Source organism: Pseudophryne corroboree, chromosome 10 (genome assembly GCF_028390025.1).
Source record: "Pseudophryne corroboree isolate aPseCor3 chromosome 10, aPseCor3.hap2, whole genome shotgun sequence".
In the NCBI taxonomy this organism is placed as follows: Eukaryota; Metazoa; Chordata; class Amphibia; order Anura; family Myobatrachidae; genus Pseudophryne; species Pseudophryne corroboree.
Window position 1 is genome coordinate 352,697,434 of NC_086453.1, and position 23,521 is coordinate 352,720,954.

Here is a 23,521-nt window from a genome sequence, read left to right on the forward strand (position 1 = left end):
CATGTGACCACCAACTGTCACACTAGCCAGCACGAGCCAGACTCTCCCTGGAGCTGCATGTGACCACCAACTGTCACACTAGCCAGCACAAGCCAGACTCTCCCTGTAGCTGCATGTGACCACCAACTGTCACACTAGCCAGCACGAGCAAACTTCTCTCCCTGGAGCTAAATGTGACCTCCAACTGTCACACTAGCCAGCACGAGCCAGCCTCTCCCTGAACCTGCATGTGACATCTGTGTGGCCAGTGTTAGAGTTCCCATTCAAAATGTACTAGCTCTGTAGTTCTAGTCCCACTGTCACCAATAATGCTCTGGATCCATTAAATGTATATAAAGGCAGTATTATAAATAAAGAGTAAATGTTCACATTAGGAGTGAGGCATTACATTGGTTGGAGGTACGACATCATTTGTGTGCTAACAGGTACTGCAATGAATGTAGCAGGATGGCAGCAGGCTGTCAGTGACTGATAGTTTGCTGTCATTTAAGGGGTGGGGAGGGTGCAATAATGGCCTACGTTTGTGAAGATGGAGGCATGTTGCTGCTGCTTAGGGGAGGGAAGAGCCCAAGGATCTTCATCATAGGATGGACATTTCCTGGCCTCTGCAATGGGCATCATGCACAGAAACATGGGTGCAGCAAGCTGCCTGATGATGAGAGAGTGATTCAATGGCTAAGTCCCAGGATACAGGTCAAATCGCTACTGCAGCAGGAGGCATCTGCTTATAATAGATGCCTCCTGCTGCATTACTAAACAGTGACATCACTGCTGCTTCCAAGGAAGCAACAATGATATCAACTGCAACCACATCTGAATCAGGCCCCCTGTGCCATATTAGAGTGCCCTCCAGTTCATACTATACCACGCCAGAGTGTCCCAGTTCATATTATGCCACATTACAGTGCCCTCTTACCATTGTAACATCCCCTACACATGACTCTCACTGAAAATGTAATGTCACAGTCCAGGCTGGGCAATGGATCAGACCAAGTTGCTTAGCAAGAAAATCTTGGAAATTGGTATGCAACTTTCTAACCTGGGTCCCAGCCCCCTACACCTCTAGGCCTCATTGAATAGCAACCTCCCTGACATTAACCATTCACCACCCAGGAATACACAATACATTTCAAGTTCACTTCTACGTGCGTGTGTCAAAAATTGCTATTTTGACTCTGAACAAGCACTATCAGGATGCATGCGTGATGTGATTTAGATACATGCGCAGTAAAAATAAAACACTCAACTGCACTCGATACAGCATGCAACTCAGTGTCAGGCCCTTATTACTCTCTGTGAGCTATGATGAAAGAAATTGCCTCATAGTCTATAATGTCACTCACTGCTGTTCTTTTGTGGACTGTACAGTTGTCAATAATAAACCCTTCATCAGTGAGAACTTTTCTTACAAAGTTCTCATCATATTTGAACACATGCATCTTGTCCTGTCTAATCTTCATATAAGTTACATTTAAACCCCCCACCAGTATCAGGTATCCATCAGGTTTTAGTAGCTTCACAAAGTTCCGGAAATTCCTTATAAAATCACCCTGGTTTTTGCAGATGGTTTCAAACATCCATGCACTGATGACACAGTCTGCTGGTGGGAGCACCTCAGGGTCTGTGAGATTCTCTTTGTCAGTGTCATATTTCATGATCTTTGTTATTGCTGTCTTCAATGTCATTTGTTTGTCCTGACACAGGTCACTGAAATATACAAACAATAAGGTACATTTGGATCTAGGACTAGCCATATGAGAAATTAGATATACTGTAGTTTTTTATGACAGATTTTTAAATGAAGATTTAATGGGTGGGAAGGTATAAATTAGGTATAATTAAGGTGGCAGAGATATGGCATTATTCTACACTGTACTTTTAATCAGACTCCCCTTTAATCTTTCAGGTGCATATTATATGGCAGTGGTGGGGAACAGGTGGCCATTGGATACCTCTATCAAGAACACTCAGCGCCTTCCAGCTTTATTCCTTTGCACAGACTTATTCTCTGCTTAAAACCCAGCTAGACTTATTTATAAAGCAGAGAATAAGACGGAACATGATCAGAGCATCAGATTTCTTCATCACGTAACCTCTTTCAAACACTACATGTGGGTCTCAGAGCATACAGTGCACTTTTGTGTTAGTGGGAGAATTTAGTGGCATGTACATTTATATTAAGCAAATGCAAGGCTTCTAGGTGCACTAGGCAAAGCTTTTCAGCACCGCTCCTAAAACCCCAATACACTCCATCAATTTATTTACATAAAACCACATCTATGTAACATAGTATCAAAGTTTCTGAGGATGAATAAAGACATTTGTCCATCAAGTTCAACCTGTTAGGCTCCTTCACTGTAATACTTTCAAGACTAATTTAAACTGTGGTGAATGTTTAGCCGTAAACTAAAATACCCCTTTGTTTCTCTTTTGTTATTTTTATTATTATAGTACATGATTTACCAACCATAACCCTGTATATGCTTATCCATTAGGAAATTATAAAGCCCATTCTTAAAAGTAATGACTGAGTCTGCCATTACTACTCTCTCGGGCAGGGAGTTCCAAGTATGTATTTTCCTTACTGTGAAGAAACCTTTCCGTCTCTGTGTGCTAAATCTCCTCTCCTCTAACCTAAGCGGGTGTCCACATGTCCTTTGTGATGATCTTTCCAAAAACTAATCCCCTGCTAGCTCTGTGTATTGACCCCTTATATATTTGTAAATGTTAATCATGTCCCCTCTTAATCTCCTTTTTTCCAGTGTAAACATGCCTAGCCTAGCAAGTCTTTCTTCATATTCTAGCGTCTCCATCCCTTTAATCAACTTGGTCACCTGTCTCTGAACCTTTTCTAGTTCCAGGATATCCTTTTTGTAGTATGGTGCCCAAAATTGTACACAGTATTTGAGATGTGACCTCACTAGTGATATATATAATGGGAGTATAACACTCTCATCCCTTGCATCAATTCCCCGCTTAATGCATGCTAATACATTGTTTGCCTTTTTTGCTGCATTCCTACTTTGGGTACTACTGTTAAGTTTGTTATCTATGTGAACACCTAAATCTTTTTCCAGTACAGAATCCCCTAGTTTTTCCCCATTTAGTATGTATATACCAAAGTCTATGAGTCATTTGTCATATGCACATCCATTTATTAATTCACCCACACAGCACCCATTTACACATTTGTCCACACTGTCAGCACAAATTAACCTCCCCCCATTACCGACCACTCAATACCGCCTCACAGCACAAATTACCCCCCACCCAGCACCTTTTAATCCATTATCCCCAAACACTCCTTAACCTCATGTGCATGCATGTGGGGGCATTTGTGTCCAGTGGTGATTCCTGAATCCTGAAACCTGCCGCTATTACATTTGACCCTATGATTCTCTTCCTTACACTTTATCTGTTTGTTATTTCAGTTTCTAGCTGGGGATCTTTGCTCATTTACCTACAGTAGATTTCTATGATATCTTGAAACATAGTAACATAGTAACATAGTATTTGAGGTTGAAAAGAGGCAAAATGCCCATCGCGTTCAACCTGTTATTGTATTAAGTTGAGTTGATTTTAATGTATCTGCAGAAGATGTTTTATGACTAGTTAACAACTACAAATCACGTTACACCCGAATTAACAACTTCAATATTTTAAGTGTTGTAGCCTTGGATATCCTTTTTAATCAGAAATTCATCTAATCCCCTTTTAAATGCATTTACAGTATCCACCATTAACACCTTCCCTGGCAAGGAATTCCAAATCATTATTGACCTAACAGTGAAGAACCCTTTCCTCCGTTGCATGCAGAATTTTCTCTCATCCAGCCTTAGCGAGTGCCCGCGTGTCCTAACAGAGTTCTTTTAATAAATAATTCCTCTAATAACTCTTTGTAGTGCCCCTTTACATATTTAAAGACATTAATAATGTCTCCTCTTAGACGCCTCTTTCCCAGTGTATACATGTTCAACCTAGTAAGCCTTTCCTCGTAATCCAGTCCCTCAACCCTTTAATCAATTTAGTAGCTCACCTTTGAAACCTCTCTAGTTCACCGATATCTTTTTTATTCAGTGGTTCCCAAAACTGAACACAATATTCCAGGTGCGGACGTACCAATGATTTGTACAGTGGCAGGATTACATCCTCATCCATTGTCTCAATTCCGCATTTTATGCATGATAACACCTTACTTGCCGTCTTTACTGCGCTTTGACATTGTATGCGGTTAGTAAGTTTATTATCAATGAGTACCCCCAAATGCTTTTCCAAAACTGTTACCTCTAGACTTTCCCCTTTTAATATGTAGGATGCAAGTTTGTTTTTAGTCCCAAAATGCATAACCTTGCATTTTTCTATATTGAACCTCATTCTCCATTTAGACGCCCAGATTTCAAGTTTATTATTCTTTCTGTAGAGACTCCACATCTTTTTCTGATTTAATTAACCTACACAGTTTAGTATCATCTGCAAAGATAGACACTGTGCTTTCCAGGTCTATTTCTAGGTCACTGATAAATATGTTGAACAGTAGTGGCCCGAGTACTGACCCCTGTGGTATTCTGCCAAACACCGGTGTCCAGCTTGAGGACTTCCTGTTGACCACTACTCGCTGTACCCTGTTTTCCAGACAGTTGCTTATCCATGTACAAACAGTTTTTCCTAGGCCAAGCTCTTTTAATTTGATTATTAATCTCCTGTGAGGCACTGTATCGAAGGCTTTTGCAAAATCTAAGTAGACCACATCTACTGAGATTGTCGCTTACTTCCTCGTAAAAGTTAACTAAGTTAGTTTGACTTGATCTGTCCCTCACAAACCCATGCTGGTTTTTGCTAATAATCTAAGTGGTCTGCAGATACTTCTGTATGCTATCCCTTAGAATTCCTTCCAATATTTTCCCCACTATAGATGTCAAACTAATCGGCCTGTAGTTACCTGGATGATTTTTGGATCCCTTTTTAAATAATGGCACTACATCCGCTATACACTAATCCTTTGGTACCATGCCAGATCTAATTAAAATATTGAAAATCAAGTACAGGGGTCTTGCTAATTGTGACCTAAGCTCCATAAGAACCCTCGGATGAAGTCCGTCTGGGCCAGGTGATTTATTAATCTTTATTTTACGTAATCTCTCCCTGACTACTTCTTCACTTAAACAAGTATCTAACCACGAAACATTACTGTGACTATCGTTATTTACTACTCCCACCGTCAGTTCTTCTCTGGTGAACACTGATGAAAAAAATTTGTTCAGTATTTGTGCTTTTGATTCATCATCATTTAACAATACACCAATTTCATCTTTTAATGGACCTATGTTCTCCTTTTTTAAACTTTTGCTGTTTATGTGTTTAAAAAAATGTTAGGATTGGTTTTACTCTCTATAGCAATTAGCTTTTCGTTATCAATTTTAGCTGCTTTTATTGCTTGTAGTACTGGAATGAATCCTCCCTTCCATTAGATTTAAATGCCTTGAAAGCACGCCTCTTTTTATTGATTTCGGCCTTGACCTTCTTGTTAAGCCACATCAGTTTGAGTTTGGTACTCCTGCGCTTACTGCTCATGGAGATACATTTGTGAATATTGCTATCCAGCAACCCTTTTAAAGCATCCCACATTTACAAAGTGTTCTTACCATGAAACAAAACTTCCCACTCAATGTTGTTTAATGCTCATCTCAGCATACTGAAGTTAGCCTTCCTAAAGTTAAATGTTTTTGTTGAACCCTTATAGCAATGTTTCCTGAAACTGATATCGAAAGTGATCATATAGTGATCACTGTTTCCCAAGGTCTCCCCAACTTTAGTATCCGATATGATGTCCACATTTTTAGTAATTACTAGATCTAGAATAGTTGTACCTCTAGTTGGGTCCTCGACTAATTGAGACAAGTAGTGATCTTTTAATAAATTTAAGAACCTGTTACCGCTAGCTTTAACACATGAATCGTTACTCCAATTAATATCAGGATAGTTAAAATCCCCAATCACTAGGATGTCTCCTAATCCCGCAGCCCTTTCGATTTGCTGCAAGAGTTGTTCTTCCTCATGTATGCTAATATCTTGCTGTTTGTAGCACGTGCCTATAACTAATTTTTTTGCATCTATACCCCCCCTTGAGATTTCAACCCATAATGACTCCACGTTATCACCTGTCCCTTCATAAATAACCTCCTTTAAGTACGGTTTAAGAGACGGTTTAACATAAAGACATACACCTCCTCCTCTTTTGTTTACCGTGTCCCTCCTTAAAAGAGAATATCCCTCCAAGTTTGCAACCCAGTCGTGAAAGTCATCCCACCATGTTTCCGTAATACCTATAATATCATACTCAGCCTTTGATGCTAACAATTCCAATTCCCCCATTTTACCTGCTAAACTTCTTGCGTTTGCAAGCATACATTTTAATTTAGTAGTTCCCTTATCCGTTTGTTTTCTTAAGGGTATCCTATCATGGTTTACTAGAGCCTCCCTAGAATTACCATTGCGGACTGTCCTTCTCGCTCCCTTACCACCTCCACCATACTTAATCCTGCCCACCTTACTCATCTCTTTGATCATCCCAGTGTTTCAGCCTGAATTCTCCGCCCTGACATAAGTATTATCCCTTATGCTACGTATATCTTTTTCTATATGCTGTAAAGATAACACATAGATGTTGTTGGTTAAGGCTTATGCACTACATTTGTTAATACCTTTTTTAGAACCCTTGCTAATACCCTTGCCCTTGCCGGCTGCTCTTACCCCCCCCTTCCCACCTCCACCCCATTTAGCTCACTACCACCATCTTTACTATTCTTGCTGCCTGACTTGTATTTTCTAACTAAACCCTCCCCCCAGGCTCCTAGTTTAAAAGCTCCTCCAACCTACTAACCATCCTTCCCCCCAGCACCGTAGCACCTTCTTTATTAAGGTGCAATCCATCGCGACAAAAAAGATGGCGCCTGACTGAGATGTCCGCCCAGTGTTCTAAGAACACAAACCCCTCCTTCCTACACCAGTCTCTCAGCCACACATTTACCTCCCTAATCTCCCTCTGCCTCCCTGGGCTAGCGCGTGGCACCAGTAATATTTCAGAGAATATTACCTTAGATGTCCTTTCTTTTAGTTTCTGGCCTAGGTCCCTATAATTTTTCTTAAGGACATCCCACCTGCTGCTAACATTGTTGTTGGTGCCAACGTGCACCAAGACCGCTGTGTCTTTACCAGCCCCACACAACAATCTATATACCCGGTCCGCGATGTGCCGTACCCGAGCACCCGGGAGACAACAGACTATATGGAGATCACGATCCCGGTAGCAGATTGCCCTATCTGCCTTCCCGATGATAGAGTCCCCTACCACTACCATCTCCCTGGGTGCCTCTCTAACTTTCATCCCATCTGAGCCAGAGGAACCACTCCTCCGGTTGCTAGAGGGAGCAGTCTCCTCCGGCTCCATCATTTCCTTGCTATCATCCACTGAATCTTTGTCCAATTGTGCAAATTTGTTCGGGATTGGTAGATCAGAGATGTCGTGCCTCCCCCTCTTTTTCTTCCTTCTGGCCCAGCTGGCTGCCTGATTTTCCTCATCTACTGGTGACCCCTCCCGCAACTCCTCCACCATTCTATCTAAACCTTGCTCGAGATTATGAATATCCCTCAGTCACGAAACGGTTTGCTCTAGATCAGTTACCTGGGCTTCCAGGGCAACCGTTCGCACACATCTCATGCAAATGTATTCGCACTGGAACGGCTGCTCCAGGTGCGCATACATCTTACACGACACGCACTGAGTGAGATTCTCAATAACTGCCCCTCCCATCATTGGAAAACTCAACTCCCTATTACCTTTAGAAGAACAATGCAAACAATACAAAACTATTCAATATGATATTGACTATGACCTAGCTGTGAAGAGAATCAATGTTCACAACACAGCAGAAACAGTCAATTCAATCACAAACACAATACAGTAGTTATTCAATACAAATCTGAGTGGGCCCTCTACTGCATCACCGATACTCCTCCTCGCAGATGCTCAGCTCTCCACACCTCCTTCTCGCTTGCTGCCGTGCACCTGGCACCTGCTTCATCCACAGCTCACAGTCCACACTCACGCAGTCTGTGGCTGCCGCAGCACACCCTCAAACCCAGCATCAGCCTCACACCCTTTCTCTCCCCTAGCAACACACTCTCACTCACTCTTACCCTGCAACAGCACACACACTCTCTCACCCCTCAGCAGCGCCCACTCACTCACTCTCCCTCACTCACAGCAGCGTCAGTACACACACCACACTCAGCAGCGTCAGCTCACACACAGCAGCGTTTGCACACACAGCTCACAACCAGCAGCTGCCTCACACACTCACAGCAGCGGCCTCACAGACACTAAGCAGCGGCAGCAGCAGCGATCCTCCTGCTGCCTGCTCCGCTGCAATCTGCAGACCTCAGCCCGCTCCCGGCACCCATTTTCCTCCTCTCACATGCGCGACCGCTCGTACGTGCCCGCACGTCACTTCCGCCAGCAGTAACTGTAACTGCTCATCACTTCCGCCAGCACTTCCACCAGCAGCTCCGTCCCCTGGATTCACTCCATCTTTTATATAATGTCTTTTACATGTGTGTATATATATAGGGAAATATGTAACTATAGGGTTAATGATTTGACTTCTACATCTATAAACTGTAATAACTTTGTAGAGCCTAACAAATGATTAAGTAGATTGTATTCATGTTGTAACCTTTAGGGTCAAAGGAGACATAAATTGAGATGCTTACTGGTATCTGTCATTGGCATTATCTATCTATCTATCTATCTATCTATCTATCTATCTATCTATCTATCTACACACACACATATATATATATATATATATTTAAAAAAAAAAATATATATATATATATACATATATATATATATGCGAAAGCCCTCACTCACTCACAGACTCATCACTAATTCTTATTCTTCCCGATATGTTAGGAAGATGAAATGTAACATAGGTATTCTTCAGGTAAGAATTAGGAAAACTACATAATTTAAATTTTAATAAACCTCCCCTAAGGGGATGAAAAGGACCTTGACATAATGATGTCATTATCGATGTGTGGCTTGCATTGTGTAAACGATATCACCCAAATGGACAATCGGATTAAAATTTGAATTGCACGTCCAGTGTGTACAATTTAATAAACTACAAAAATGGCGCCGTCACTTTTTACCGTATCTGCTATGGGTGCTCCTCGGGTAACGCCAAGTACCATGGATTAATATTTATTTACATTAAGACATCTTATATTTTCATCTCTACAGAATAACCAGATTTTTAACACACATTTATATTTACAACTGTAAAAATCAGAAACTCCTGTGCGAAGAACAGGTAGAACAGCTAGTATGGACATATATGTAAGGATTATTTTATACACTATTAGCAGTGGATAGCTACATTCCAATGGATTGACCATTAGAGAAACTAAGCCAGATCAATTCTAGACAGCAGCATTCAAGTGTGGAATGGATTTTTCCAAATATGTAGGCAAAAACTGCGGTGTGGTGATTATAACCCCCTAATAATTGAGACCTTACTTGTGCCAATATTAAGCATTAAAAATCCTAAATACATTTAATACTGTTTGGCTGCTAACAACATTTCAGCAGTGTTACAGATAAGCAACGAATGTAATAACTATAACCACAGGATGAGGAATGAGGAAACATCAATGACAATGTTGCCATTTTTTGTAACTACTATGAAATACTACTGCTAAGAAATCAAGTGAAGAATAAGGAGCAGAATACTAACATTATAGGAATCTGAAGTATAAGAGGAAATAAGGACAGTGCATTAGCACTTTGTTTTAAATCACATTTTTATTTATATATATTAATTTTTATGTACCTTTCTTAACCGTTACTCTATCTCTATATTTTATATATTTTGCTTTTTGTGACCCTCAATAAAAGGGGAGCACATAATATTTCATATGTGATAATAGTAAAGAAACATACATCACATATTGGTATTGGATTTTTTCTAAGAAATTATACTGGTACTGAATAAAGCACAATAATTTTATATGAAAATCTCTTTGTGGAAAGAAAATGAGAGCTTCTGTAATAAAACTGATTCCTTTTCCTTCTCTTTTTGGCTCCGAACTACCCTGTTTGTCACACTGCATTATTTTAAAAGAAGGTGCAAAAATAATTAAGTGACAATATCTAATTTCACATCTGAGGTATGTTACGAACAACAAGATTGGTTTTCTCTTCCATTTTGTCCAAGTTGGCTTTTATTGCTCTATGTAGTTAGCGAAAAATTGCCATATACAGGTTTCTGTATTGTTAAATGATCTGTATTTGGAGGATACTGAGAATAGAGCATGATTGGCATCTTGCGGGTTGTCATGATGAGCTCCATAAAGAAGAATATTATATATATTTGTTAATTGAATGCTTAAAAGGTCACTGTGTACTAGAGATGAGCGGGTTCGGTTCCTCTGAATCCGAACCCGCCCGAACTTCATGTTTTTTCTCACGGGTCCGAGCGACTCGGATCTTCCCGCCTTGCTCGGTTAACCCGAGCGCGCCCGAACGTCATCATGACGCTGTCGGATTCTCGCGAGGCTCGGATTCTATCGCGAGACTCGGATTCTATATAAGGAGCCGCGCGTCGCCGCCATTTTCACACGTGCATTGAGATTGATAGGGAGAGGACGTGGCTGGCGTCCTCTCCATTTAGATTAGAAGAGAGAGAGTGAGATTGATTTGAGACAGAGACACTTGATTTACTGGAGCTTAGGAGTACTGTAGAGAGTGCAGAGTTTACTAGTGACTGACCACAGTGACCACCAGACAGTGCAGTTTTATTTAATATAATCCGTTCTCTGCCTGAAAAAAACGATACACAGTGACTCAGTCACATACCATATCTGTGTGCACTGCTCAGCCCAGTGTGCTGCATCATCTATGTATATATCTGACTGTGCTCACACAGCTTATAATTGTGGGGGAGACTGGGGAGCAGTGCCAGTTATAGGTTATAGCAGGAGCCAGGAGTACATATTATTAAAATTAAACAGTGCACACTTTTGCTGCAGGAGTGCCACTGCCAGTGTGATCGACCAGTGACCTGACCACACTGACCACCAGTATAGTTAGTAGTATACTATATTGTGATTGCCTGAAAAAGTTAAACACTCGTCGTGTGACTTGTGTGGTGTTTTTTTTTTTATTCTATAAAAAACTCATTCTGCTGACAGACAGTGTCCAGCAGGTCCGTCATTATATAATATATACCTGTCCGGCTGCAGTAGTGATATATATATATATTTTTTATATCATTATTTATCATCCAGTCGCAGCAGACACAGTACGGTAGTTCACGGCTGTAGCTACCTCTGTGTCGGCACTCGGCAGTCCATCCATAATTGTATACCACCTACCCGTGGTTTTTTTTTCTTTCTTCTTTATACATACTACATCTCATTATCATCCAGTCTATATTAGCAGCAGACACAGTACAGTACGGTAGTCCACGGCTGTAGCTACCTCTGTGTCGGCACTCGGCAGTCCGTCCATAATTGTATACCACCTACCCGTGGTTTTTTTTTCTTTCTTCTTTATACATACATACTACATCTCATTATCAACCAGTCTATATTAGCAGCAGACACAGTACAGTACGGTAGTCCACGGCTGTAGCTACCTCTGTGTCGGCACTCGGCAGTCCATCCATAATTGTATACCACCTACCCGTGTTTTTTTTTTCTTTCTTCTTTATACATACTACATCTCATTATCATCCAGTCTATATTAGCAGCAGACACAGTACAGTACGGTAGTCCACGGCTGTAGCTACCTCTGTGTCGGCACTCGGCAGTCCATCCATAATTGTATACCACCTACCCGTGGTTTTTTTTTCTTTCTTCTTTATACATACTACATCTCATTATCATCCAGTCTATATTAGCAGCAGACACAGTACAGTACGGTAGTCCACGGCTGTAGCTACCTCTGTGTCGGCACTCGGCAGTCCATCCATAATTGTATACCACCTACCCGTGGTTTTTTTTTCTTTCTTCTTTATACATACATACTACATCTCTTTATCAACCAGTCTATATTAGCAGCAGACACAGTACAGTAGTCCACGGCTGTAGCTACCTCTGTGTCGGCACTCGGCAGTCCATCCATAATTGTATACCACCTACCCGTGGTTTTTTTTTCTTTCTTCTTTATACATACATACTACATCTCTTTATCAACCAGTCTATATTAGCAGCAGACACAGTACAGTACGGTAGTCCACGGCTGTAGCTACCTCTGTGTCGGCACTCGGCAGTCCGTCCATAATTGTATACCACCTACCCGTGGTTTTTTTTTCTTTCTTCTTTATACATACATACTACATCTCTTTATCAACCAGTCTATATTAGCAGCAGACACAGTACAGTACGGTAGTCCACGGCTGTAGCTACCTCTGTGTCGGCACTCGGCAGTCCGTCCATAATTGTATACCACCTACCCATGGTTTTTTTTTCTTTCTTCTTTATACATACATACTACATCTCTTTATCAACCAGTCTATATTAGCAGCAGACACAGTACAGTACGGTAGTCCACGGCTGTAGCTACCTCTGTGTCGGCACTCGGCAGTCCGTCCATAATTGTATACCACCTTCCCGTGGTTTTTTTTTCTTTCTTCTTTATACATACATACTACATCTCTTTATCATCCAGTCTATATTAGCAGCAGACACAGTACGGTAGTCCACGGCTGTAGCTACCTCTGTGTCGGCACTCGGCAGTCCGTCCATAATTGTATACTAGTATCCATCCATCTCCATAGTTTACCTGAGGTGCCTTTTAGTTGTGCCTATTAAAATATGGAGAACAAAAATGTTGAGGTTCCAAAATTAGGGAAAGATCAAGATCCACTTCCACCTCGTGCTGAAGCTGCTGCCACTAGTCATGGCCGAGACGATGAAATGCCAGCAACGTCGTCTGCCAAGGCCGATGCCCAATGTCATAGTACAGAGCATGTCAAATCCAAAACACCAAATATCAGTAAAAAAAGGACTCCAAAACCTAAAATAAAATTGTCGGAGGAGAAGCGTAAACTTGCCAATATGCCATTTACCACACGGAGTGGCAAGGAACGGCTGAGGCCCTGGCCTATGTTCATGGCTAGTGGTTCAGCTTCACATGAGGATGGAGGCACTCAGCCTCTCGCTAGAAAAATGAAAAGACTCAAGCTGGCAAAAGCAGTAGCACCGCAAAGAACTGTGCGTTCTTCGAAATCCCAAATCCACAAGGAGAGTCCAATTGTGTCGGTTGCGATGCCTGACCTTCCCAACACTGGACGTGAAGAGCATGCGCCTTCCACCATTTGCACGCCCCCTGCAAGTGCTGGAAGGAGGACCCGCAGTCCAGTTCCTGATAGTCAGATTGAAGATGTCAGTGTTGAAGTACACCAGGATGAGGAGGATATGGGTGTTGCTGGCGCTGGGGAGGAAATTGACCAGGAGGATTCTGATGGTGAGGTGGTTTGTTTAAGTCAGGCACCCGGGGAGACACCTGTTGTCCGTGGGAGGAATATGGCCGTTGACATGCCTGGTGAAAATACCAAAAAAATCAGCTCTTCGGTGTGGAACTATTTCAACAGAAATGCGGACAACAGGTGTCAAGCCGTGTGTTCCCTTTGTCAAGCTGTAATAAGTAGGGGTAAGGACGTTAACCACCTCGGAACATCCTCCCTTATACGTCACCTGCAGCGCATTCATAATAAGTCAGTGACAAGTTCAAAAACTTTGGGTGACAGCGGAAGCAGTCCACTGACCAGTAAATCCCTTCCTCTTGTAACCAAGCTCACGCAAACCACCCCACCAACTCCCTCAGTGTCAATTTCCTCCTTCCCCAGGAATGCCAATAGTCCTGCAGGCCATGTCACTGGCAATTCTGACGATTCCTCTCCTGCCTGGGATTCCTCTGATGCATCCTTGCGTGTAACGCCTACTGCTGCTGGCGCTGCTGTTGTTGCTGCTGGGAGTCGATGGTCATCCCAGAGGGGAAGTCGTAAGACCACTTTTACTACTTCCACCAAGCAATTGACTGTCCAACAGTCCTTTGCGAGGAAGATGAAATATCACAGCAGTCATCCTACTGCAAAGCGGATAACTGAGGCCTTGGCATCCTGGGTGGTGAGAAACGTGGTTCCGGTATCCATCATTACTGCAGAGCCAACTAGAGACTTGTTGGAGGTACTGTGTCCCCGGTACCAAATACCATCTAGGTTCCATTTCTCTAGGCAGGCGATACCGAAAATGTACACAGACCTCAGAAAAAGAGTCACCAGTGTCCTAAAAAATGCAGCTGTACCCAATGTCCACTTAACCACGGACATGTGGACAAGTGGAGCAGGGCAGGGTCAGGACTATATGACTGTGACAGCCCACTGGGTAGATGTATGGACTCCCGCCGCAAGAACAGCAGTGGCGGCACCAGTAGCAGCATCTCCAAACGCCAACTCTTTCCTAGGCAGGCTACGCTTTGTATCACCGGTTTCCAGAATACGCACACAGCTGAAAACCTCTTACGGCAACTGAGGCTTACCCCAATTGGACTCTCCTGTGGATTTGTGTCATCGGACAACGCCAGCAATATTGTGTGTGCATTAAATATGGGCAAATTCCAGCACGTCCCATGTTTTGCACATACCTTGAATTTGGTGGTGCAGAATTTTTTAAAAAACGACAGGGGCGTGCAAGAGATGCTGTCGGTGGCCAGAAGAATTGCGGGACACTTTCGGCGTACAGGCACCACGTACAGAAGACTGGAGCACCACCAAAAACTACTGAACCTGCCCTGCCATCATCTGAAGCAAGAAGTGGTAACGAGGTGGAATTCAACCCTCTATATGCTTCAGAGGTTGGAGGAGCAGCAAAAGGCCATTCAAGCCTATACAATTGAGCACGATATAGGAGGTGGAATGCACCTGTCTCAAGCGCAGTGGAGAATGATTTCAACGTTGTGCAAGGTTCTGATGCCCTTTGAACTTGCCACACGTGAAGTCAGTTCAGACACTGCCAGCCTGAGTCAGGTCATTCCCCTCATCAGGCTTTTGCAGAAGAAGCTGGAGACATTGAAGGAGGAGCTAACACGGAGCGATTCCGCTAGGCATGTGGGACTTGTGGATGGAGCCCTTAATTCGCTTAACAAGGATTCACGGGTGGTCAATCTGTTGAAATCAGAGCACTACATTTTGGCCACCATGCTCGATCCTAGATTTAAAGCCTACCTTGGATCTCTCTTTCCGGCAGACACAAGTCTGCTGGGGTTGAAAGACCTGCTGGTGAGAAAATTGTCAAGTCAAGCGGAACGCGACCTGTCAACATCTCCTCCTTCACATTCTCCCGCAACTGGGGGTGCGAGGAAAAGGCTCAGAATTCCGAGCCCACCCACTGGCGGTGATGCAGGGCAGTCTGGAGCGACTGCTGATGCTGACATCTGGTCCGGACTGAAGGACCTGACAACGATTACGGACATGTCGTCTACTGTCACTGCATATGATTCTCTCCCCATTGAAAGAATGGTGGAGGATTATATGAGTGACCGCATCCAAGTAGGCACGTCACACAGTCCGTACTTATACTGGCAGGAAAAAGAGGCAATTTGGAGGCCCTTGCACAAACTGGCTTTATTCTACCTAAGTTGCCCTCCCACAAGTGTGTACTCCGAAAGAGTGTTTAGTGCCGTCGCTCACCTTGTCAGCAATCGGCGTACGAGGTTACATCCAGAAAATGTGGAGAAGATGATGTTCATTAAAATGAATTATAATCAATTCCTCCGCGGAGACATTGACCAGCAGCAATTGCCTCCACAAAGTACACAGGGAGCTGAGATGGTGGATTCCAGTGGGGACGAATTGATAATCTGTGAGGAGGGGGATGTACACGGTGATATATCGGAGGATGATGATGAGGTGGACATCTTGCCTCTGTAGAGCCAGTTTGTGCAAGGAGAGATTAATTGCTTCTTTTTTGGGGGGGGTCCAAACCAACCCGTCATATCAGTCACAGTCGTGTGGCAGACCCTGTCACTGAAATGATGGGTTGGTTAAAGTGTGCATGTCCTGTTTTGTTTATACAACATAAGGGTGGGTGGGAGGGCCCAAGGACAATTCCATCTTGCACCTCTTTTTTCTTTTCTTTTTCTTTGCGTCATGTGCTGTTTGGGGAGGGTTTTTTGGAAGGGCCATCCTACGTGGCACTGCAGTGCCACTCCTAGATGGGCCCGGTGTTTGTGTCGGCCACTAGGGTCGCTTATCTTACTCACACAGTCAGCTACCTCATTGCGCCTCTTTTTTTCTTTGCGTCATGTGCTGTTTGGGGAGGGTTTTTTGGAAGGGCCATCCTACGTGACACTGCAGTGCCACTCCTAGATGGGCCCGGTGTTTGTGTCGGCCACTAGGGTCGCTTATCTTACTCACACAGTCAGCTACCTCATTGCGCCTCTTTTTTTCTTTGCGTCATGTGCTGTTTGGGGAGGGTTTTTTGGAAGGGCCATCCTGCGTGACACTGCAGTGCCACTCCTAGATGGGCCCGGTGTTTGTGTCGGCCACTAGGGTCGCTTATCTTACTCACACAGTCAGCTACCTCATTGCGCCTCTTTTTTTCTTTGCGTCATGTGCTGTTTGGGGAGGGTTTTTTGGAAGGGACATCCTGCGTGACACTGCAGTGCCACTCCTAGATGGGCCCGGTGTTTGTGTCGGCCACTAGGGTCGATTATCTTACTCACACAGTCAGCTACCTCATTGCGCCTCTTTTTTTCTTTGCGTCATGTGCTGTTTGGGGAGGGTTTTTTGGAAGGGACATCCTGCGTGACACTGCAGTGCCACTCCTAGATGGGCCCGGTGTTTGTGTCGGCCACTAGGGTCGCTAATCTTACTCACACAGCTACCTCATTGCGCCTCTTTTTTTCTTTGCGTCATGTGCTGTTTGGGGAGGGTTTTTTGGAAGGGACATCCTGCGTGACACTGCAGTGCCACTCCTAGATGGGCCCGGTGTTTGTGTCGGCCACTAGGGTCGCTTATCTTACTCACACAGTCAGCTACCTCATTGCGCCTCTTTTTTTCTTTGCGTCATGTGCTGTTTGGGGAGGGTTTTTTGGAAGGGACATCCTGCGTGACACTGCAGTGCCACTCCTAGATGGGCCCGGTGTTTGTGTCGGCCACTAGGGTCGCTAATCTTACTCACACAGCTACCTCATTGCGCCTCTTTTTTTCTTTGCGTCATGTGCTGTTTGGGGAGGGTTTTTTGGAAGGGACATCCTGCGTGACACTGCAGTGCCACTCCTAGATGGGCCCGGTGTTTGTGTCGGCCACTAGGGTCGCTTATCTTACTCACACAGCGACCTCGGTGCAAATTTTAGGACTAAAAATAATATTGTGAGGTGTGAGGTATTCAGAATAGACTGAAAATGAGTGGAAATTATGGTTTTTGAGGTTAATAATACTTTGGGATCAAAATGACCCCCAAATTCTATGATTTAAGCTGTTTTTTAGGGTTTTTTGAAAAAAACACCCGAATCCAAAACACACCCGAATCCGACAAAAAAAATTCGGTGAGGTTTTGCCAAAACGCGGTCGAACCCAAAACACGGCCGCGGAACCGAACCCAAAACCAAAACACAAAACCCGAAAAATTTCAGGCGCTCATCACTACTGTGTACATGGATTGTTGTAAATGCATCTAGACTGACCATTGGGATCACCTCTGTTGTGAGAATGAGTTACTAAGCATAGCCAATTGAAAATTCATGATGTGGGAAAGGTGTCAGCTACAGAGATATTTGCAGACACAATGAAACATTTCTTGTACTGTTTAATATTGCCAACGTGGGATCCGAGGCAACTGGGCATGTCTGAGCACCGGCTGGGATTGCCTCGGATCCCAGAAGTTTAGGGCTGTTCGGATTTCTTAAAATCCAAACCATTCATCTTTAATGAAAAAGTTTATTGGATACTAAAATAAATAGTGAAACAGACATATAAGTTCTGTTTGGATTATATCATTTCCTCATATACTGGTTCCCACTAATGCAGAATGCTGCATCCCACCTGTAACAGTAGACCTCATAATATGTTCATTCATTGACCATTAGAATTCAAGAACAAACAGCCAATAGAATGGTTTCCCACACTGAAACCAGCCTCATGTCCGGTTGGTTATGTGCTACGAGGCTCCTTCTGTTTTCATGTCTGTACTCCGCAAGGAGCAAGTTCACGTCCTTTAAAATAATCAAACAGTAATTGGTTTATTAATATTAGCTAAGTCTGCTGAACTACATGTACCAGCAGACCATGGCATGTACTGCACAAAAGATAGATTTTTTTTTCACCCCAGGCTAAATGAAGTGCAATGGAAACTCCATACTTTGTTTTTGATGTGTAGAGCATTTGGAATAGATTAGTGTGTGCTGACATAGGGTTTACTTTTAGATAGTGAGCTGTCTGGGCAGATACGTTACCTGTTTCCTTCTAGACATTTAATATATTCCAGTATGTGAGACCAATCAAACGCTCCGGTATGTGTATTAATCCATTTGTTCAGCTCCATAATACATTGCTCAGAACACTTCAGCACAAGGATCTGTTTGTAATATCCACTGGCTGTATAGAGATGATGAATGAAGGATCCAACACTGATGTCAATCAAAAGATCTCCCTTAATGTGACCTGCAGGGAAAGATTACAGTGATTACAGAGTGTAATATATTACGTAGCATCTATTCTATGTGGGAACTTGTCAGGACCCTGACAGTCAGAATATCTACAGTAAAAATACCTACAGTTAGAATCCCGACAGTCATACTCAATATTATTATTATTATTATAATTATTATTATTATTATTATCTTTTATTTATATGGTGCCTCATTACAGAGTACATAAACAAATGTGCAAAACAAGAAAAGCACTAACAGTTTGAGACAATACAGGACAAGTATAAGGTATATACAGAAAACCAGGGGTTAGGTGCCATCAACAGAATTATTAAGTATAGGATAGTGTAAGTAAATGACGGAAAGGCACATGAGGGGAGAAGGCCCTGAACTTTCGAGCTTACCATCTAGAAGTTGAAGGGCTAAAAGACCAGGGTGACACAGAAGGGGTAGACCATGAGCGTGGACAAGAGGGTTAGGAGAACAGTTGGCTGGGTTTGATGAAGAAGTACATCTTGAGAGCTCGTTAAAAGTTTTGTAGAGAAGTTGGTAGTCAGATGGGGAGAGGTAGAGATAGGGAGGAGCACGTGCAAAATATTGTAGATAGGAGTGGGAGAAGATAATCAGTTGGCAGGAGAGTAGGCGTGCATTAGCAGAGAGGACGGGTGGGAGTGTACAGAGAAATTAAGTCAGAGATGTAAGAGGGCTAATAGTGGGTTAAAGCTTTGAAGGTGAGTGTGAGAAGCTTGAATTGGATTCGGAAGGGGAGGGAGAGCAAGTGAAGTGCTTGTACGATAGGGGAGATGGGCATCAGAATTGAGGATAGATTAGAGTGGAGAGAGGAGCATGTCAGGGAGGCCAGAAAGGAGGAGATTACACTAGTCCAACCTGGAGATAACCAGTGAGAGGATGAGTGTATTAGTATCATGAAGGGTGAGAAAGGGTCTGATGTAAGAAATATTTTTGAGATGGAAACAGCAGGACTGTGAGAGGTACTGAATGTATGATTTTAAGGTGAGGAGAGAGTCAAAGATATCTTTTGCTCTGTCACCCACCACATCTGCCCTGCAGACCCATCACTGTCAGATGTTTCCCTATTGTTGCTGGTTGCAAAGGGGCCCACATAACAGTTCAAGCTTCAGGGCCCCAAAAATGTAGGTCTGCCACTGCAGTTGACAGATATATTGATGTAATGCATATTCAAAACACTAAGTTGCAATCAGTATGTACACTACACAGTCTTGTTCAGTTATCAAAGACAGACTCATACCATACTTACCTACTGTTAATTTCTCCTCTCTGGGAGACGCCCAGAGAGGAGACACTGCAGGGAGCTTTAGGGGGCAGGTCCGGGCTGTTACATAATCAAGCCCCAACCCCACATTTGAAAAATGCCACTATTTGTGGGTTGCGGGATGGGGGTGGGTCTAAAATGATGCGGTTCATGTCATTTTAGCCCCAACCGTACCCCACAGACCCACGAATACTGGAGAGGATGCAGTTTTATAATCATCTCTCAGTCATTTGGAGCTGCTAGGGTGTTATATAAGGATTCTTTTTATCGGTTTTAGCTCAGCTTTTAATATCATAATTCTCTGGTCACTAATAGGTAAGCTATCTGGCTTAGGTATTGGTACACCTACTTGTAATTGGTTACTAGACTTCCTATCAAATAGACCCCAGCAGGTACAATTATTCAGCCTTCTGTCTAAGATTGTAACTATTAGTACGGGAGTCCCACAAGGTTGTGTACTTAGCCCTCTTCTTTACTCGCTTTTCGCTCTCGACTGCGTGTCTTTCTCTGATTGTGTGCAAATTATTAAATTTGCGGATGACATAGCAGTCATTGGATTAATTTCTGGTGAGAATGAAGCCAGTTATTGTAGGGAAACTGAGAATTTGGTGACCTGGAGTGAGGTTAATCACCTTTTGATAAATATGGATAAAACCAAGGAACTGGTGATGGATTTTAGGCATAGTAGGGGTTTTTCGCTACTCCCAGTATCCATAAATGGGTTAAATATAGAGGCTGTTCAGTCCTTTAAATTCTTAGGCATCCATGTTTCCTCCAGTTTATTGTGGGTGGTAAATGATCAAGCATCAGTTAAAAAGATACACCAAATGCTTATTTTTCCTTCGCCATCTTAAGGTTGCAGGTGTGGGCGTTGGTACAGTATGTTAATACATTTTTACAGATGTGCAATTGAGAGTGTTTTAACCTATGGAATTATAGTCTGGTACGGAAACTGTACCATCCGTGAGCAAGGGGAGTTAGAGCGCTTGGTTCTTTCAGCTTGTAAAATTATTGGGGTCCAGCTGCAGACTGTTAAAGATCTCTTTGCAGCAAGATTGACAAATTGAGTTAGGTGTATACTGTCTGATTCCAGCCATCTGTCTGCTTATCTTTTTGCTAAATTGCCCCCTGGCATGCACAAATCGTCTATGGAATAGCTTCTTCCCAACTGCCGTGCGCATGTTAAACACTAATGGGGAATAATGTGTCATCTCTCATATGTGTGTTATTGTGTGTTTTTTATATACCTATGTCCAAACTTTTTTGCATCGTATGGTGTGTTGTATAAATCAAATTTCTTTGTCAAATTTTTGTGTGAAAATGACAAAAAATGTATTGTATCATATAGAGTATATCTCCATCCTGCCCGCTTTACTAGAGAGCAAGCAGGATTTGGGAGATCTGCCTGCTCTTCTGGGGGTGTAGGGAACTACCCAAAACATCAGGAGTCTCCCACAACTTCCAGGAGAGTAGGCAAGTATGACTCATAGGCACTGCATTTAGCAAACAAAAGTAATTCTTCACTTTAACAAATGCATCTAAAAATAGAAATATATAATCTTAGATCCATCATAAAGAATCATTATCACAATGTATTTATATAGTCTGAGCATTTTCTGCAGCTCTGTAGAGAATATATTTGTCATGCACATCAGTCCCTGCCACATTAGAGAATACATGGACAGATGTGCTAAGAGAGATAAAGTGGAGAGTAAAAAAGTACCAACCAATCAGTTCCTAAGGGGTATATTTACTAAAGTGAGGTTTTTTAGAACTGGAGAAGTTGCCCTTAGCAAATAAGCAGATTCTACTTATCATTTATTTAGCACTTTCCGGAGGATAATAGCGAGAATCTGATCTCCAGTTCTATAAACCTGCACTATAGTAAATAAACCACTAACTGTCATTCTCCAAACTGTGGGGCAGATGTACTAAGGCTTGGAAAGTGATAAAATGGAGAAAGATAAAGTATCAGCCAATCAGCTCCTAACTGCTAAGTTACAGGCTGTGTTTGAAAAATGACAGTAAGGAGTTGAATGGTTTGTACTTTATCTCTCTCCACTTTACCTCTCTGAACGACTTAGTACATCTCTCTCATGGTCTAAATTCCCTAACACACGCCTGTGCACATGCAATCACTCACACTAGGGGTAAATTGGTCAGTATAGTATATATATTGTCAGTATAATATACATACCCTTACTGAAAGCACGGTGTAAACATTCAATTGGAAATTTCACTATATCATCTCCAAATCCCATTTCTTGTTTGTTAGAAAAAAATATTTCCAGATGTTCTCTAGAATCAAAGCCATCAACAGGATAGAATTTATGTGAGCTGGAATCCATCTTGTATTACTGTATCACAGACTGGCTGACTCTCATGTCTTCCCTCTTATATGTAACTGGCTCAGGAAATCTGTGTACAGTATATTCAACAGGATCCAGTTATGTATATTCATCACCAACCAGGATATTAGTGGACCCAGTTATGTATATTCATCAGTAACCAGGATATCAGTGTTAAATCTCCTAAAATAGAACAAATAAACATAATATAATTTTTTTTTTAAATAAAGTATTTTTTATTGACACAACGTGATATTGTACAGAGTCAAACAATGGTAGGGTTGAGACGCAAGTGCAGTCCTCGGCTCGCTGACACAATACAACATTGTAAACACAAAAACAGTAGTAGCCAGCACAGCAGGCTGTATTATAGCGAAACCAAGGACTTACATACAGTGTCATATCAAAGTAAAAGGAAGTAGGTCAACTTGCCCATATCAAAATAGAGTTAATTTCCATAGACCCTGTACACCATATATGCAAGTATTCCTTAATTTTAATTTATACAAAACTAGAAATAAATAAATAACAAATCTATTCCCCTACACCACAATAACAAAAATAAAATAATAGTATATGTATATAGTAAGAAGTATGGTAAGCACCAAGAGTGCAAATCAGCAGATCTAGCTAATCCGTCTCAGTTGCAGATCTTATATAGACATACAGGTCCACTCCTGACTTTCGTAATCTAAGAAATCTCAATTGTAATCCAATTATGCACTACCAGCACACAGCGGGCAGTATTGAAGACAGAAGAATAAGATGTCAAACAAATTAGACCCTGGTTGTATATGGGGATTCCATCCATCTGGCCCAAACATTGTGGAATTTGGTAATAATACCGCCGGACATATAGGTAAATTTTTCATGCTCTATGGAATCGTTTACCAGGGCTATCCACACCCCAAAAGTAGGGCCTGTCTGCACAAGCCACGAGCGGGCAATACAAACCTTGGCTAAGGCACACAAGTTTTGAAAGTACTGTATATCAGGGCCATGAAGCATCCCTCCAACTCCAGCCCCCAACGCACATGCCTTGGGCATGGGTACATCAGCAGGGATGCCTGTAGCTGCAATAACGCCCTTAACCTGGGTCCAAAAACTGGAGACCATCGGGCACTGCCAGAGCAAGTGTCAAAAGGAGCCACTGGCCGAGTTGCATTT

General features: G+C 42.6%; 1 protein-coding gene across 1 annotated transcript; it reads right to left on the minus strand.

The window, feature by feature from the left end:
• Positions 1–1,286: 1,286 nt before the first annotated feature.
• On the minus strand, positions 1,287–22,354 carry LOC134965630 (nicotinamide N-methyltransferase-like). Its single transcript, XM_063941969.1, has 3 exons — positions 22,204–22,354; positions 18,518–18,725; positions 1,287–1,707 (listed from the first exon to the last, which is right to left on the minus strand). The coding sequence occupies exons 1-3, from the start codon at positions 22,352–22,354 to the stop codon at positions 1,287–1,289; spliced, it is 780 nt and encodes a 259-aa protein (XP_063798039.1).
• Positions 22,355–23,521: the final 1,167 nt, after the last annotated feature.